The following is a 17,176-nucleotide window of genomic DNA, read 5'->3' on the forward strand; positions in this document are numbered from 1 at the left end:
AAATAATTATAATAAAAGTTATAAATATCAATCCCTAATTAATATTAATTTTTTATAAACAAATTACTTTGCCAGTTTCTATGACATCTATAAAATTTCTTCCTTGATATGGCAACCTTCAAATAAATAACAGCTGACTGCTTTCTTTAACTGAACATGCACTAACAATTTCACTAAACATTATTAACTGAACATACCTCTGCTTGATAAAAATATAAACACGCTTTGAGAAGTAGCAACAATTTTTATTTTTTTCCTTAAAAAATTAAAGAAAATGTTAAATAAATTAAAATTTAATAACTTGGTAAGTTAAAATATATTGAAAACTATCTCCTAAAATAAAATGTAATTTCTTTTTAAAGGTAATATCCAATAAAAAGGGCATACAACAGTCCCGCATACAAACCATTAATAAACTCGTGCATAAAATCCGTAAACTAAAGACCCTCTTGGAAAAACATCCAGATAATACGAAATGTAAGGAACGTATAAGAAAATCAACGGAAACTATGGAATTGTTAAAGGTAAGCTAAAAAACAAAAAAAAAAATAAATAAAGAGAAACAAAGGCAACACCAATAACTAGATCATGAAACTCTGTGTCAAGAAATATTTTATTGCAGCTGATATTTAAACAATCTTTACAATTATTATAATTTTTCCAGAAACTGAAACGAATGGATATTATGAAAAAAGTTTTACTGCTGGATAAGCCGGCACCAGCTGTCATTACCAATGGTTTAGCTACACCCGAAGAAGTGGGAGTTGCCTTGCTGTGTATGAACAAAGTTATGCAGGGTTTAATCAAAAGGTTTAAAACAGAACTGCAGCTAAACGAACCTGAAAATGAGGGATGGAGAGAAGCTCTTATGGAATCCAGTAAACGACGACAAAAAATCGAAAGAACTGAAGAGAAAAGACGTAAACGTTTGGAAATGAAACAACAAAAAGCCATGGGACGTAAGCGGCAAGAATGGTTGGAAGAGAATAAACAGGATAGAGACGATGAGGAACTCGATACAAACGATAAGGATGTGAATGTATCAACAACAGGTGCTTGGCAGGTGGAGGAATTATCTAATGAAAGTGTTAAAGCGGAAGTTGTGGAAAACATTGAAAAGAAAACCAATAAGCAATTAAAGAGGGAAAGACCAGTAAAAGAAAATCCTAAGAAAATAACCCCTGCCAATAAAAAACAAAAGTTAAATGTAAAAGTTATGGAACAAATCACAAAATCAGACGAGGAAGAGGAGGTAGATGCTGAAGAAGAAAGCGAGAGTGAAACAGAAATTAAAACAATTAAGAAAAATAAAGAAATGCCTAAGAAAGTGACCCCAGCAAATAAAAAACAAAAGTTTAATGTAAAAGTTATTGAAGATGTTGAGGGTTCTGGTGATGAAAGTGATGATGAACCAGAAATTAAAACAATGAAGGAAAATAAACATAAAGTAGCTAACAATGTGCCCGTTAGCGAAGAAGAGGATCCCGAGGAAGAAGAAATGGTAGTTGATCCTTTCTTTATAACCGATACTGGAGAAAATTATCTATCTACTGCAGTAATCAAGAGAAATCAAAATAATGAAAATGATAATGAAGAAAAAAGGGACCTGCATATGATAAAACTTAATAATTATGATAAAAAATCTACAGACTTTAAAGATCGAAGGGAACAAAACCGCGACAGAAATCAAAGAGATTTTAACCAAAATAGACCACAAAATAATAATTGGAATAAACGGGAGGAAGGCAGGGAGCACCAGAATAAATGGCAACAAAATAGACAAACTAATAATGGAAGAGATGGTAAATTTTCACAAAACAAATGGAATGATAGGAAAAAGACCGACTCCCGACAAGATTTTAAACATAAAGCGGCTAATACTAATGTAGAGGAAAATCTACATCCTTCTTGGGCAGCCAAACAAAAATTAAAACCGGTTATAACAGGATTCCAAGGTAAAAAGATAACATTTGGAGATGAAGACGACAATGGTAAACAAACGCAACAGCAAACTTTTAATAAAACACAAACCCCTAAAAGCGTTAAATCTGATCAGGATCTGCATCCCTCCTGGGCTGCTAAGCAAAAACTCAAACCAGCCATAACTGTCTTCCAGGGCAAAAAAATCACTTTTGATAATGATGAATAAAAGATAATTGTGATTTTTTTTTTTCAAACAAAAAACTACGTTTTTTTATTTAAAATAAATGTTTTACGATTGTACCTTGGGTATATAATGACCACGTATTTTATCGGTATTTACTAGTTTATCTATATCTACACCAGGGAATTTACGGCGCAACAGATCACGATCCATATGAGGATTGCGACGTAAAAGCATCATGGCCTCATTGCGAGAGCGACTGGAATACAACAAAAACCAAAATTAGTATTTAATTTAACTTAAAAATATTTTGTTACACTTACTTTTTGGCTTTGCGTTTTTCATTGTACAATTTCTCACGATATTGCAAAAGGAATTTGCGCACAGCTCTACCACCATAGCCAATGGAACGTGATTTAATCCATTTAACATTCATTTGAGGAGGCAAAACATGTTCACAGTATCTAACATTATTAAAGGAAAAAGGTTTAGTGGGTAAAAAACAATAAGTTAAAATTTTACTTACTTGTACATGAAGTTAATACCCAATTTATTGGCCACCAATCTCTTGGGTCTTTCACCGGTTTCTCCCGTCTCCAATAAATGATAGGCTTTATTACGTTCCCTTACCACTGTTTCTAAATTTTCCATAGAAATTTTCACTTTATCCAAACGATCAGGACTAGGAAACAATTCCATTTGATCGTTGCACTCATGTTCCATTGTCAATAGCATATTACGTTCCTTAAGCAAAATATACCATAATTGATGTAATTCCTTATTCGATTTAATACGCAACTCATCCAATTTCCAAGCTCTTCCAACCTTAACCTCATTTTCATTCCAATTTTTGGGATCATCGAAAAATTGCATTAAATCATTACGACGTGGTGTCGTGGAGAACTGGCGACTGACTGTAGTCGCAGCTAAAGGTGTAATTGATGTTTGCAAACATTGTGGTGCTCTGCAAAATAAAATTTTGTTACATAAAATTAGGAAAATATAACAATATCCGTCCGTCAACATTACCTTAAAAGTTTTGTTGAATTCTTTTGTGCTTGTTGCAATGACAAGTTGCCTATGGAATAACAAAGATTCCTGACACTCTGCGTAACATTAATTACTTTGGTAATTCCGGACATTTTAATAAAATTTTCAATAAAACCGGCGGGTATTTATTGTCCATCCACCGTTTTTAACACCACAAAAAAGAAAACATGTAAAACAGCTGTGCTGATGTTACCATATCGCTGAAGAAAATTGTAATAGATTAATGCAGAGAGGATTTTATAGAAACAGTATAGACAACTTTAGAGCATAAATAAAAATCGCTAAATTTTGAAGGTAAAAAAGAAATGTCGATTTACAACAAAGACCTTTAATTCGGTATATAATTTTTCTGTAAATTTTTACATTTTTATGTTTATTTTTCACAAAAATATTAATTTTCATAATTTTTGGCACAAACTTAAGTATTGCAAAATTAATTTGCTGGAGACGAATTTTTCATTTGGAACAATCATTACTCCACTCAGAGTATATTATCTTCACATAATTTAATATTTTTATGTGTATTTTTTATAAAATATAAAAATTTCACAAAATATTTTCATTAAATGAATACAATACCTTGGCCGTAATTAGGTGTATTTTTTATAAAATATAAAAATTTCACATCAGTGCGTGCTAAATGCAAAAACTCGGAAAATTTTGTTGTTACCGAACTGCCACCACCTTATCTGAATTCGCCTTGCCTGCAATATATAATATATAAAAAATTTCATAAATATTATGTAGTTTGACAGCGTCGGGTTTGAGAGAGAATTTTTTATATGGAGTTTGACAGCTTCGGGCTAAATTTTCATGGACAAAAAAACAATCAGCTGTTGAAATGACTTCACCTTATTAGTTTCGGCATGCCTACAATTCAAAGTGCTAGCCAAGGTATATTAATTATAAGGTAGTGTTAAGAGAGCAGCTGATAGTTTTTTCCTAATACACTCTTGATTTTTTTACATGTAGTTTGACAGTGTGCTGGCACTTTAAAGCGCCTTGGCGACGCATCAAACTGTTTGACTCAAACGGTATGTTTTTGGATTGTGTTAGTAAAAAAACTCACACCGCATACATACATGTGAGTTTTTTCACTAACACAATAAAAAAACTTACCGTTTGAGTCAAACAAATTTGATGTGTGGCCGTGTCGCTTAAAGTATAGGCATACTGTTAAACTCCATATATAAAACATAAAATGAATTCGCTCCGTTTTTTTGAATTCGATACTACCTTATAATTAATATATTTGGTGCCAGCACGCTGTCAAACAAAGAATAATAAGAAGTTGGACTATGACATTGTTTTACAACAATAACATTTCCTTCTCTTCACAGACGAGTTCTGTGTAAATTCAACACACTTGTGAGAACTCAATTCTCTCACAATACTTCAAAACTTTTTCGCGAAAATACCGGGATAATAGGACTTGAACGACGTTTTTTCACAAACACATAACTATTTTTTAATTTTTTACACAATTTTATCGCATTTAACAATCCGAAATATTTTTATTTTTCACAAACTAAAAAAATATTTTTTTAATTTTTTTGACAATTAATTTTTGTGTGTTGAAATTAAAATTGACAAAACAAAGTTGTATATTTTGGTATTGAAAATGAACAAATTATTTAAAATAAACTTATTTTTTTGCAAAAAAAGAGATTTTAAGTCCGAAAAATATATTTATTAAATGTTTACTGATTAGATGTGGACAAAATAAATTAAAAAATCTGCGAATGTAGAAATTTAAATGTTATTTATTTTTCCTAAAATTTGTATGTACGATTTTATGCAAGTATGTATGTTTGGAAAGTGTGGTGAAAGTGGTTGGAGCTCCAATACTAATACAAAAATTCTACCAATACATACTTAGAGTTAGGTACCGAATGACAACTCCTTTACGTACCAACTGACAAGCCCCAATTTCTTTATATTCTTTGCTGCCAAACTCCATATATAAAAAAATAAAAGTATACTAGCAAAAAACAATTAAGGGCATTTCAGACGATAACACTTTACATACGACAAGTCTAATGAAAAAGTAAAATGAAATTCCATCCGTATGACAAAAAAGAGAATAAAAGTCGTATGATTTATATTTTTTGTGTTTACACGATTGGTATAAAACAATAACAAAGTAAGATGGAAACAGTTGTTTCACTTTTTTTGTATGTGTTTACATAAAAATGCGACTTGCTTGTTTTTTGAATCATTTCAAGAAATGAAGAGAGCCATACGACTGTCAAATTTTCCATCCGTATTTTCTCTCAATGTGTGATGGTTTTATAACATATTGCCACAGGGTATACAGAGGCGTCACGAGCAAAAAACTATTTCCCTCTCTTTCGCACAAAACGATTTCAATGATTTTTTTAGCTGTATTTTATATACCTCGACTCACCAAACAATTTCAAAATCAAACAAAAGCTGATTTTAGACTTTTTAAATGTCAAAAGTGACACCTCTGTATACTTTGTGATATTGCGTTTAGACGATCCCATCCGATCTCTTCTACACAAAATTCTGACAGATCATATTACTTGTGTGCTCGTGTGAAGTGGGCTTTAGCTGTTCTCTTAACACTACCTTATAATTAATATACCATGTTTTGTTGTTATAAACTATATATTTGCTTCCAAAATCCCACTTTTAAATATCTTCCGTTTTTATTTACAATCGTTGAAAATTTAAACGTATTTGATAACTAAGCCGGCTTACTGTCGATTTTAAGCCGTCGTCGATATTTTTAGTGTCAGCCGCCGCCGCGTTAATATTTGTCGGCGCAGGGCTCTGCTCTACGTACGCCATTTTTCAGGCATTGTTTTGTGAACTTTACTGCTGCCGTGTTTTTCGGCTATTATTATTTGCATTTTTGTCGGCAAAACGAAAAGAATTGTTAATATTTTATGTGAAATAGTGAACCGTGACAACAATTTGAATAAAATATTGCAATAAATTTTAAGAAAACTAAAAAACAACCATAAATTGTAAGTATTTGAAAAAGTGCCTTGGAAAAACAAACATTTCTGCAAAAGAACGCCATTTTTATTTTCTTATACACAATTTTGCAAAAATGTTCTTGTTTCATTATTTTTGTGGCGTCGTTTTTTCTTAACCTATTTTTCTTTTGGATATTTTCTATATACCAGTTTTATTACTTAACAAAGGACGAGCATTTTGAAAATGGATAATAGCAATCTGGTAGAGAATCGCGAAAAGGATCGTGATCGCCGTGGACGTGGGGCACGTGGTTCCCGCTTTTCCGATGCCGATGCACCCGGCAGTACCGGTGGTGGCGGAAATGGCGGTGGCAGCGTTAATCGTGATCGCAGTCGAGAAAGACGCAATTGCCGCATTTACATTTCAAATATTCCATACGATTATCGCTGGCAAGATCTTAAAGATCTGTTCAGACGTGTTGTTGGCTCTGTGGAATATGTTGAATTGTTCCATGATGAAAGTGGCAAAGCCCGCGGTTGTGGCATTGTGGAATTTAAAGATCCTGACAATGTGGAAAAGGCCTTGGAAAAAATGAATCGTTATGAGGTGAATGGCCGTGAATTGGTAGTGAAGGAAGATCATGGTGAACAGCGTGATCAGTATGGTAGAATAATGCGTGATGGTGCTGGAGGTGGTGGTGGCGGCAATGTTGGTGGTGGTCGTGGCGGCGGTGGCTCTGTTGATCGTGGCGGTGATCGCGGATTTTCTCGACGCGATGACGATCGATCGTAAGTAGTTTTTATGAGTTTTTTTTTAGTTTATTTTGTTTTTCTTCTAAATCAAAATGAAAGATTTCATTTGATTTATGAGAAAAAGTAAACAAATTTTTTTTATTTTATAAATTTTGTGGAAATTTGAAGGAAATTTTAAACAATTTTGGTTCTTTAATGTAAATTTTGGGTAGTAGATATGCGACATCAGATGAATTTAGAATTTACTCAGTATTTTTTACTTATTACTACCAAATAACCGTCTGTATAAATTCATTCTTAATGTTTTAATTGGTTTCCTAAAAATGTCCATTATTTTTCGGTAAGAATGTTATCAAAACTAAACATGTTTATTGGTAAATTCATGCTAATATCATTAAGAAACATTTAATAGACTTATATTTTAAATGGTTTTATTTGCGTTATGTTCAAGAAGTAGATAACAAACTTAAAACAGTTAAGGCGTTTTTTTCGAAAGTTCGTTTTTTGAATTAGGACACTCTTGAAGTAAACTATCGATATATTTGTGGTTTCAAAATAGCACTTTTTGTTGAATAGTTAAACTAAATATATTATCATTAACGTATTCTAGTAGACTATTCCTTCTGTGATCTGTTTAAAGGTAAAAATATGAGTTAAACGACGTCAGTCTGTTTGTAATGAAATTATAATGGGCAGTTTTCTTGTTTGTTAAAATTTTCAAAAGAACGTTGGTTTTTTAGGAATAAATTTAAAACTTACCTGATAGATTTTTTATAACCTTCATATGAACATTTTAACATGGCATTCTATATGTACATCTTCGGGGTTTGTTTAATTTTGTCTTGAGATCTAAGAAATATACACTAACACTTTTTAAGGAATAATATTTTTGTTCAAAGAAATTTCTTTCGAATTTATTGAATAGGTATTCTTGAAACATCTGCCTTTTGTAAGTTAAAATTTGTTATATTGTAAGTAACCATTTATATTTATTATTTAACTTTCTATGTATGTATATATATCTGCTACAATACTGATGATAAACAACACAGGATCTAAGATCAAAACAAAAGAAAAAATGAAATTAAAAAGTATAAAATTCAATAATTGCAGTTGTTGGTATATTTAAAATCTATCCTTGCTGCGTTTGTTTAAAAAAGGAAATTGTTTAACTTGTTTGATTGATTTGATGGTTTGTTTCCTTGTTTTGCTTTTTTATATACATTGTTGAATTCTTCCTTTTAGATCTGGTCGTAATAATTTTAACATGATGGCAAATGATTTTAATAATCAACAAGGGAATTATAATTATTATGGTCTTTCTGCTTCGTTTTTGGAGAGTCTCGGCATTACTGGACCTTTGCATAATAAAGTTTTTGTTGCGAATGTGAGTATGATGTTTATAAAAACTAGTAATGGAATCGTTTGATTCTTATCTTTGACACTTTAATTTGTTGATGAGTTAATGATGATTGATGATGACGATATTTTGATCTTGACTACATATTTTACTTATATAACTCGAGAGAAGTATACTTTGTGTGTGTAAGTAGTGTAAGTTTTAGCAAGAGAAATATAATAATTCTTATGGGGCCACAACGTTTTTTTAAATATTAATATAATTTATATTTCTTTTATTCATTTTTAATCAAGAAACAATTGGGCTTGTAGTATCCTTCCAACTATTTAATCTGTTTAATTTTGTTTAATTTAATATATAAACATCGACTGTTTAACGACCATTTTCACAATGTGTAATTTTTTGCGAAGTTTTCATAAAAAGCTATACGTTTTCTTACTTTTTGAGTAAAAACGTCTTTTTTGGGTTTAAAAAGTTTTTGTGTAAAAACTTTCTTCAGAAGTTTTTTCCAAAAAAATTTTCTGAAAAGCTTATTCCCTAAAATGCTTTTTGTAAAAAACTTTTTTGAAAAAGATTTTTTTGTAAGAAACTTTTTTTAAGTTTTTTTTTTTTGCAAAGCTCTTATGAAAAAAACTTTTTAAGCTTTTATTCAAAAATTATTTTTCCTCTTTTTTTCGAGTAAGCTTTTTCAGAAACTTATTAAGAAAAAAAAATTTATAGAAAATGAATTTTTCTAAAAAAGTTTTCCTAAAAAGCTTTTTACCAAAAAACTATTTTTTTTTTTAAATTCCAAGCTCTTTTTTCAAAAATCTTTTCAGGAAAAAAAGCTTTTTTTTTCGAAAAAGCTTTTTCTATTAAAGAATTTAAAAAAAAAAATTCTTCAAATCATACATTGTGAAGATACGGCATTAAACTAGCTTTAGCAATACTCCATGCCAAACATGCAAATTAAACTGCGGGGCTTGTTTTCCTTTTTCACATATCTAAAAAAATAACCAAATCCTGGGGCCTTTAATACACTATTTTTTGCGCTTGTTTCCTAAGCTGTGTTTTTGGTGGTCGTTGTTTGGCTGCTGTTTAATCCAATTAGCTATTTGGTTCCTTTCATCAGATCAGTCTAATGTATCCAAAAGAAAAGAAACTTGACTTTAAAGTTTTGTCTTTAAAAACATTTTAAAAAGTAGATTTCTTTAAGAAATTATTTACCAAAAATCAATGTGAAAAGTTGTACAGTATCTAAACGCTTTCGTATTTTCTCAACACACACACAATTTTTTGTACAAAGGAATCGTATTGCTAAAATTTATTTAAAAATTAGTTAACTATGGAGATCCTGTACTTTGGTTAGAGTCAAATGTAAATCAAGTTGTGTTCACTACTTGTGTGTCCTTGTCTTCATGGCCGGCCCTTTTATTGAATTATATTTACATTTTATTAACATTTTGATTTAGCAAAGTATGCAGTCAGTCAGTTGTAATAACGGTATTACAGTAATAAGCCTGTCTTTACGGGCAATAGTTGGTTTAGAGTGCTTAAGTTATATATTAATTATGGTAAATATTTTACTTTTTTCCCCGCCCCTTCTAGCTTGACTATAAAGTGGACTCGAAGAAACTTAAGCAGGTCTTTAAGCTGGCTGGTAAAGTGCAGAGTGTAGATTTATCTTTGGACAAAGATGGCAATAGCCGTGGTTTCGCAGTCATCGAATATGATCATCCGGTAGAAGCTGTGCAAGCCATTTCCATGTTGGATCGTCAAATGTTGTACGATCGTCGTATGACAGTGCGTTTGGATCGTATACCCGATAAGAGTGAAGGGCTTAAGTTGCCGGAAGGTTTGGGAGGTGTGGGCATTGGTTTGGGTCCCAATGGTGAACCTTTAAAAGATGTTTCACGCAATTTACCCAACAACAATCAAAATAATCAACCACAAATGTCGGCCAATATGATGGGTGGAGGCGGCGGCATGGGCGGCAACATGGGTGGTGGCAATATGGGTATGGGCAATAATTCGAATGTGGGTGGTATGTTTGGCAATAACCAGGTAGTGCAACCCAGTCCAGTAGCACCTGTAGGACCCAACAACAAACAAATGAATGCCAATCCGGGTTTAAATTTGGGAAATTTAAACACCTCCAACTTGGCGGCATTAACTAATGTAGTGGGAGGTTTAGGAGCTGCTCTCTCCAATCCTCTGCTGACAACCTCCCTTAATAATTTGGGCCTGAACTTGGGCAACCAAGGAGCCAGCAATGATGATTCTATGCCACCAGCAAATGCAGCTCTTTCAAATAACTATAGTACCGGTGGCAATAATTATAGTTCGGGGTTTGGAGGTAATTCGTCAAATTTTAATACACAAGCCGGCAACAGTGGTGGCGGGGGAGGAGTCCCTTTTAATTCCTACAACAGCTCCAGTGGAGGCGGTGGTCCCGACAATGAATACAATTCAGGCAATGCCATAGATATGTATAGTGGTGGTGCAGGAGGCAATAATCCTGGTAATGTGGGTGGTAATGTACGCAAATCTGACACCATTATAATCAAGAATGTAAGTACTTATTGATTTGCTAATAAAAAAAAAAAAAAAACAAATTATATTAAAAATTTCAATACAGATTCCTCTAAGCTGCACTTGGCAAACACTACGCGATAAATTCCGTGATGTGGGAGAAGTTAAATTTGCTGAAATACGCGGCAATGATGTAGGTGTGGTACGTTTCTTCAAGGAGCGTGATGCTGAATTGGCGATTGGTAAGTTTTTAAACAGCTAAACTATTAAAAAGCTACTGAAATCAATTAAAATTTGTTTTCTCTAATTTTAGCTCTTATGGATGGCTCTCGCATGGATGGTCGCACCATTAAAGTCACTTATTTTTAAATAATAGAAATCAACCTACCCACACACCTGTATTTGTTTAGCAGTAAACGTAATGTAAACTCCTATCCCTCCCTTAAATTTTGAAAATGTTTCATATGATTTTAAAACATTTTCTTATTATTGTCCTTTCTTACCCTTGGCTTTTCACTTCCTTTAACAAGATATTCATTTAATTTAAAAATTATTTTTCTTTAAATAATAACAACATCTTTATTAAGTACATATATGTATAAGTATTTTTTAGACTTTTATTTTTTCTCTCCGCCACGTTCTGTTTATGATTTAATTATTTTCTTCTGATTTTCTGTTTCGCTATTTATTTTTATAAGTTTAATAACCATAAGAAGAATTTTTAAAAATTTCTTTGAATAACTACTAATATAAAATAAAATTTGAAAAAAACACAAGTTAAATATTTAAAACAACAACTCACATATTTATAAAGTTTGTGTTTAAAAGAAAACCTACCGAAGTCTTCTCATCTTTGCATAAATCATTTAACACTTCCCCCAAGAAAAAACAAAAAGAAAACATAGTTAATAATATGTTAAATAAAATATAAATTTATTTAAATGTGCAGTAGTGATTCAAAAGAAATATAATAAAAATATAAAATAAAACAAACTTAAAATTTGCCTATTATTTTTTATGTGAAATTTATTAAAGAAAGAACATTTTTACAAATACATATTTGCTAATGAAAGGGAATTTTTGAAAAATTTACCAAGATCATTTTCCAAAAATTTAGTAATGGAAATTTCAAAAAATTTCGTATAGGAAATGTTCATTAATAACAGATTTCTTGATTAATGATCGTTTAAATTTATCTCCTAAAACAATCATGGATCTCTTCCAAAATTCCCTAAGAAGAAAAACTAACATTTTTTAATCTTACAAATAAAAATTTATTAAATTTATAAGATTTTTGTCCTTTATTCAAATTAGAAAAAAATACATTTAAAAAATAATAATTTTTAGTATTAATGAGTATGAAACATGTTAATTTTTGTTCATAGCATCATCTTTTACATACATATAGGTAAATAATATACATGGGTATATATATATATATAAAAAAAATAAATCATTCTCTTCAAACCCTAATGGAAAATATTGAACGTGTTTCCATTGAGGTAATTTATTAAGAAAAAAAAAAAGAAAATTACAAAATATATTGATTTGTTTAAGTGCTAGTAGCAGCCGCAGCGGGGGCTGGTGTAGCTGATGCTGTTACTACAGCAGCAGCAGACTCTGTAGGCGTTGTTGAACTACCCTTGAAACGTTCCAAACGTTTACGGGCTTTTTCAGCCCACTCATCGTTTTCGTTTGATGTTGCAGTGCCGGTGGTGGTGATGGTGTTGTTTTCAGCTACTTTGGCTTTTGTGGCAGAATCTACTTCACCGCCAAAACGTTGCTTACGTTTAAGTAATCGTTCTTCTGCATCCAACTTGGCCAGATTCGTTGAGGTCACACAACCAAAACGTTCTGCTCTCTTTTTTAATAATTCTACTTGTTTTTCGCTACTTACCACGGGGGCCACAGAAATGGCGGCATTCTTTTCCTTGGCCGTTATTGTTGGTGTTTTGGTTTCAAGGCCAAACTTTTTAGCTCTTAGTTCTAATCTCTCCTGCATGGTCAATTCTTTTACTTTTTTGGTGACGCCAGCTTGTTCATTGTCAAGCTTCTTGTCCTCGCCCATAGTAATGGGATTGCGTTCACTCATTTTTACTGCTTTGGCTGGAGAGGGTTCAGTATTTTCTTTGGTCGTGCTGGCATTTGTCTCCAATGTAGTGCCGCCACTGTTAAAAGAACTCTTACGCTTTAGTATGATTTTTTTGGTGGTAGTTGTGGGCGATTCTAGTATATCATCTTCTAAAGCAGCGGCGTCTTTATTTTCACTGCCCAGAGTTTTGGGTAATATAGTTGTCGGTGTGCTGGTGGGACTCTTCAATAATTCATTTTCATCTGCACCCAAAATCTTTTCCTCATCCGATAAAACACCCTCCTCTTCATCCAATATATCTTCACCTACCAATGAGCTATCCTCCAGTAATGGTTCACCCTCCATAGCCGCTTGTAAACGTTCCTGTAATTCGTTTTTATTGCCAGTTATTGGAAGTCCGCGTACTTTCAGTTCACGCTTTAGATCGGCCACCTTTAAATTGTTTGCTTTTGTTATTTTCTCCAATTTTTCTTGAGTTTATTTTACTTACCTTCATATTGCTTACATCGGTTACAGGCATGTTGCTATTTTTTTCTTAATTTTATATAAATTAACGCTTAAAAATTCTCAAAATTTTAATGTTTTCTATTAAATGCCACAAAAAAAATTCTGTGAGCATTAAAGTCAAGCAGAGTTGTAAAAAGTAGTATTAAAATAATAATGGGAAAAATTCAGAGTTGCATAATTGAGTACTAACTTATCAAAAAGTCGACATCAAATGTTTACGCGACTCGCTGCTTTTACTTCAAACACTTTGTGTTTGTAGCAAACACGAGATATGAAAAATACATTGCTGTTTGACAAACCAGAGTTTCCTAGATCGTCAAACAAATGTATTTTAAATGGGACATCAAACAAAATCTGTTTGAAGGAAAAATTCTGCAATTTTTTGCGCGCAGTTGCATGTTTTCGCGCCAATTTATGCAAATTCTCTATTTGATATTCTGTCATTTTACATACATACATTTTGAGTTTGTAACAAATGTAGATCGTTTGGAAATTGTTTGAATTCTTTTAGAAAAGTTATAAAATATATATAATTTTGTTATTTAAAATAACATAATTGTTTATTGAAAAAGTATTTAAGTGTAAATACCTACTAAAAATATTGATTGATTTGGCCTGTTTGTGAGATCTAGAAGATTAAAAAATGTAAGTAATGATGCTAATTAATTATTTATTTGTCTCTAAAGAACGTCATTCTTTTTAAGAAGGAGGAGGCATCATGATGGTCTCCTGGAAGAATGCCCACAAGAGAGTGGCAATTGTATACCTCCCTAGTCACCTAGGCGGGTGGTCGGTCGGTCGGCTAGTGGTGACATGGTATATTATCACCTAGAGGCAACGGACGGACGCTGATTGCCGTATTCAGGGGTTAATACAAGGATACATACTTATTATTATACCATTGATCTCAGCAGAACCACTACCATACAGCCATAATAGAGCGCGATGTCTGTCTGGTGTGCCTTTCAGTGAAGCTCTTGTTGTCTCCAAACACTATGGTGGCCGAATATTTACAAGAAACAATTGGTAAGCCACCTTTTATACAAATTTATAGCTTTGTAGAGAATGTCTTCCCGGGCCTAGAGGATACAACCTGGCTAGGTTGTCATCTTATATATGTATGTAGATGTTGTTTGGGCAAAATATTGGTACTAACCATTGTGGGCTTTATGTCGACTTTAGATCCCTTATAATTGTCACACTATACCCAATAAGCATTCTTGCTGGAATTAAAGTTTAAAACAAGTTTAATTTCTGTTAAACATTCAAATTTCAAGTGTTTAACACTTTAATTCAATAGCATTCTCCAGAGAAAAGGAAACTTCAATTCAAGTCGAACATTACAATGTTTTTACAGTATAATTCAAGGCACGAAATCTATATAGGGAGTAAAAAAGGGTAAATTCGGTAACCTCATATCTCCTAAAATAGAAAAGTATTAAAAACAGTTTAAAGCTTATCGTCGTTCATTTAAATAATAAGAGGACAGGTGTCTGGTACTTTTTTCAAATTCGGCCCCTTTAGGGAATAAACGAGTAAAAACTGTATTTTGGTACTTTTTTGCAACCCATGTATCTTTTAAACCAATGAACATTAAAACAATATTTTTGACTCCTTCATAACTTGACGAAAAAATAGAAATATGAATTTAGTTCTTTTTGGATATTCGGACGTTTAAGGGGTGAAAATTGTAACTATTTTTGGTACTTTTTGAAAAAAATTGCCGAAAGGGGTAAAAATGGGAAATTTGATTTTATTCAAACATAATGATCCAATTTAGATAAAATTTTTAGATTTAGAAACACTAAATATGCTAATGGGGTGTTATTTGGAACCCCGGTACCAAGTGACATTTTTTGGTACTTTTTCATTCTCCAACTGGTACCTTTTGAGTTTTCTATGATATTGAAATCGAAACATGAAATTAATAATAAAGAGTACTTTTCGTTGTACTTTTTCGTTGTATACAGGTACATTTTTGAGTTTTCTTTAAAATTAAACCAGGAAACATGAAATTAAGTATGTGAGCCCGGATTAGACGAGAACACATAAAAGTGGACTTTTTGGTACTTTTTCGTTCTACAAAAGGTACTTTATGAATTTTCTATAATATTGAACCTAGAAAGATGAAATTTAGCATGTAGGGCCTTGATTAGGTGAGTAACTATAAAAGGGAACTTTTTGTTACTTTTTCGTTCTTCAAAAGGTACTTTTTGAAATTTCTATAATATTGAACCTAGAAACATAAAATTTAGCATGTAGGGCCTTGATTAGGTGAGTATCTATAAAAGGGAACTTTTTGTTACTTTTTCGTTCTTCAAAAGGTACTTTTTGAAATTTCTATAATATTGAACCTAGAAACATGAAATTTAGCATGTAGGGCCTTGATTAGGTGAGTATCTATAAAAGGGAACTTTTTGTTACTTTTTCGTTGGTCAAAAGGTACTTTTTGAAATTTCTATAATATTGAACCTAGAAACATGAAATTAAGTATGACGCCTGTGGCGTCAAAGTCTTGATAATTTTGCAAGTGAAGAAATTTTTGTGAAAAATATAGAAATATTATAAAATTTTTATAAAAAAGTTGGATGTGTTAGTGCAAAATAATGTATTCAAGTATATTTTGATTTAATTAGTTAACTTTATATGAAAAATACAAATCAAAAGAGACCTTAAAATGTCCATGGTGGTATAACAATGTGAGTAACATGGCTCCAAAACTATAATAACTATAGATAATGGCAATTTTATAACTTTGTTGGAATTTATGCCCACTACTTTCTTGCACTTATTAAATTGAGCTGGTGATGCATATACTGTTTGAAGTAGTGCTGTAATATTCTACTACTTTTGATTACTCAATACTAATCAATACTTTTCGTTTGGGTACTCAATACTACTCGATACTTTTAACGGTTTTATTTTAAATTAAAAACGAGAAATTTTTCCTTTTTTTTAAGAAAAGTTAGACCAGACATCAATAAATATTTGTAACTTTTTAACTATTATTGCAGTTTTTAAATTATTTTTAGATTGATTTGATATTGCTAAGAGTTGCATTTCTAATAATGACATGATCTGTATTAGTTGTAGAGCTGTATTTTTTCACATCATAGCCGTTAAATTTAAATAAGTTAAATCCATATACAAGTTTGAAAGTATTGAGTAACTACTTTTTAGTATTGAGTACCCAAAAAATAGGGCAAATACTCGATACTCGATATCCACTACTCAATACTTTAACAGCACTAGTTTGAAGAATAGAGCGGAAGAAGTCTGTTAAATATTTTCGTACCTACATACATACAATATGATGTTGTTATGGATTCCCTTGTGGAATCTGTTGTCTTAAAATATGTCAGTACTTCCTGACTTGATTTATCTACATATATCAATCCGCCTTGCCATTGACACCGATTTAAAGACACCATTTCGCGATCAGTATGCTTTTCTAAAGGATGTTTTCGTTAGAAAAGTTGCTATAGATGAAGTTTCCTCAAGAAGAGTTTCTCAAAAGCCAGTTTTCTTCAGAAAAGTTTCTTTAAAGAGAGTTTACTTTAGAAAAGTTAGCTGTAGAGAAGTTTTCTTTAGACTAAATTCCTTAAGAAGAGTTTCTCGAAAGTTGGATTTCTTTAAATAAGTTTCTTTGAAGAAGTTTTCTTTCGAGATTTTTCTTAAGACTAGTTTTCTCTAGAAAACTTTAGATTTATGTATTTATAATTTTGCTATTTAGAAAATTTTCTTTTGCTACGGTTTTCTTTAGTAAAGATTGCCAAGAAGAAGTTTTCTTTAGAAAATTTTCTATAATTGTTTGAACCAAATAAAAGATTTTTATTAAAAATTCTCAAAATCGT

General features: G+C 31.6%; 4 protein-coding genes across 4 annotated transcripts; 2 read left to right on the forward strand and 2 right to left on the reverse strand.

Annotated features, from left to right (window-relative positions):
- The first annotated feature begins 176 nt into the window (after positions 1-176).
- LOC119600847 (myb-like protein X) lies at positions 177-2,208 on the forward strand. Its single transcript, XM_037951423.1, has 3 exons — positions 177-304; positions 363-524; positions 665-2,208. The coding sequence occupies exons 1-3, from the start codon at positions 275-277 to the stop codon at positions 2,147-2,149; spliced, it is 1,677 nt and encodes a 558-aa protein (XP_037807351.1). The 5' UTR covers positions 177-274; the 3' UTR covers positions 2,150-2,208.
- LOC119600848 (39S ribosomal protein L47, mitochondrial) lies at positions 2,163-3,354 on the reverse strand. The gene is made up of 4 exons (XM_037951425.1): positions 3,134-3,354; positions 2,631-3,068; positions 2,428-2,568; positions 2,163-2,363 (listed from the first exon to the last, which is right to left on the reverse strand). Exons 1-4 carry the CDS (start codon positions 3,244-3,246, stop codon positions 2,213-2,215), a joined length of 843 nt encoding a protein of 280 aa, XP_037807353.1. The 5' UTR covers positions 3,247-3,354; the 3' UTR covers positions 2,163-2,212.
- A 2,571-nt stretch (positions 3,355-5,925) lies between these two features.
- On the forward strand, positions 5,926-11,602 carry LOC119600837 (myelin expression factor 2). The gene is made up of 6 exons (XM_037951412.1): positions 5,926-6,147; positions 6,310-6,888; positions 8,098-8,239; positions 9,800-10,762; positions 10,830-10,965; positions 11,037-11,602. The coding sequence occupies exons 2-6, from the start codon at positions 6,344-6,346 to the stop codon at positions 11,090-11,092; spliced, it is 1,842 nt and encodes a 613-aa protein (XP_037807340.1). The 5' UTR covers positions 5,926-6,147; positions 6,310-6,343; the 3' UTR covers positions 11,093-11,602.
- A 398-nt stretch (positions 11,603-12,000) lies between these two features.
- LOC119600850 (myocardin-related transcription factor B) lies at positions 12,001-13,456 on the reverse strand. The gene is made up of 2 exons (XM_037951428.1): positions 13,306-13,456; positions 12,001-13,247 (listed from the first exon to the last, which is right to left on the reverse strand). The coding sequence occupies exons 1-2, from the start codon at positions 13,333-13,335 to the stop codon at positions 12,276-12,278; spliced, it is 1,002 nt and encodes a 333-aa protein (XP_037807356.1). The 5' UTR covers positions 13,336-13,456; the 3' UTR covers positions 12,001-12,275.
- Positions 13,457-17,176: the final 3,720 nt, after the last annotated feature.

The sequence above is a fragment of the Lucilia sericata genome, unplaced genomic scaffold (assembly GCF_015586225.1).
Source record: "Lucilia sericata isolate MDLA Ls3-8-SP2 unplaced genomic scaffold, ASM1558622v1 Contig000123F_arrow, whole genome shotgun sequence".
Classification (NCBI taxonomy): Eukaryota; Metazoa; Arthropoda; class Insecta; order Diptera; family Calliphoridae; genus Lucilia; species Lucilia sericata.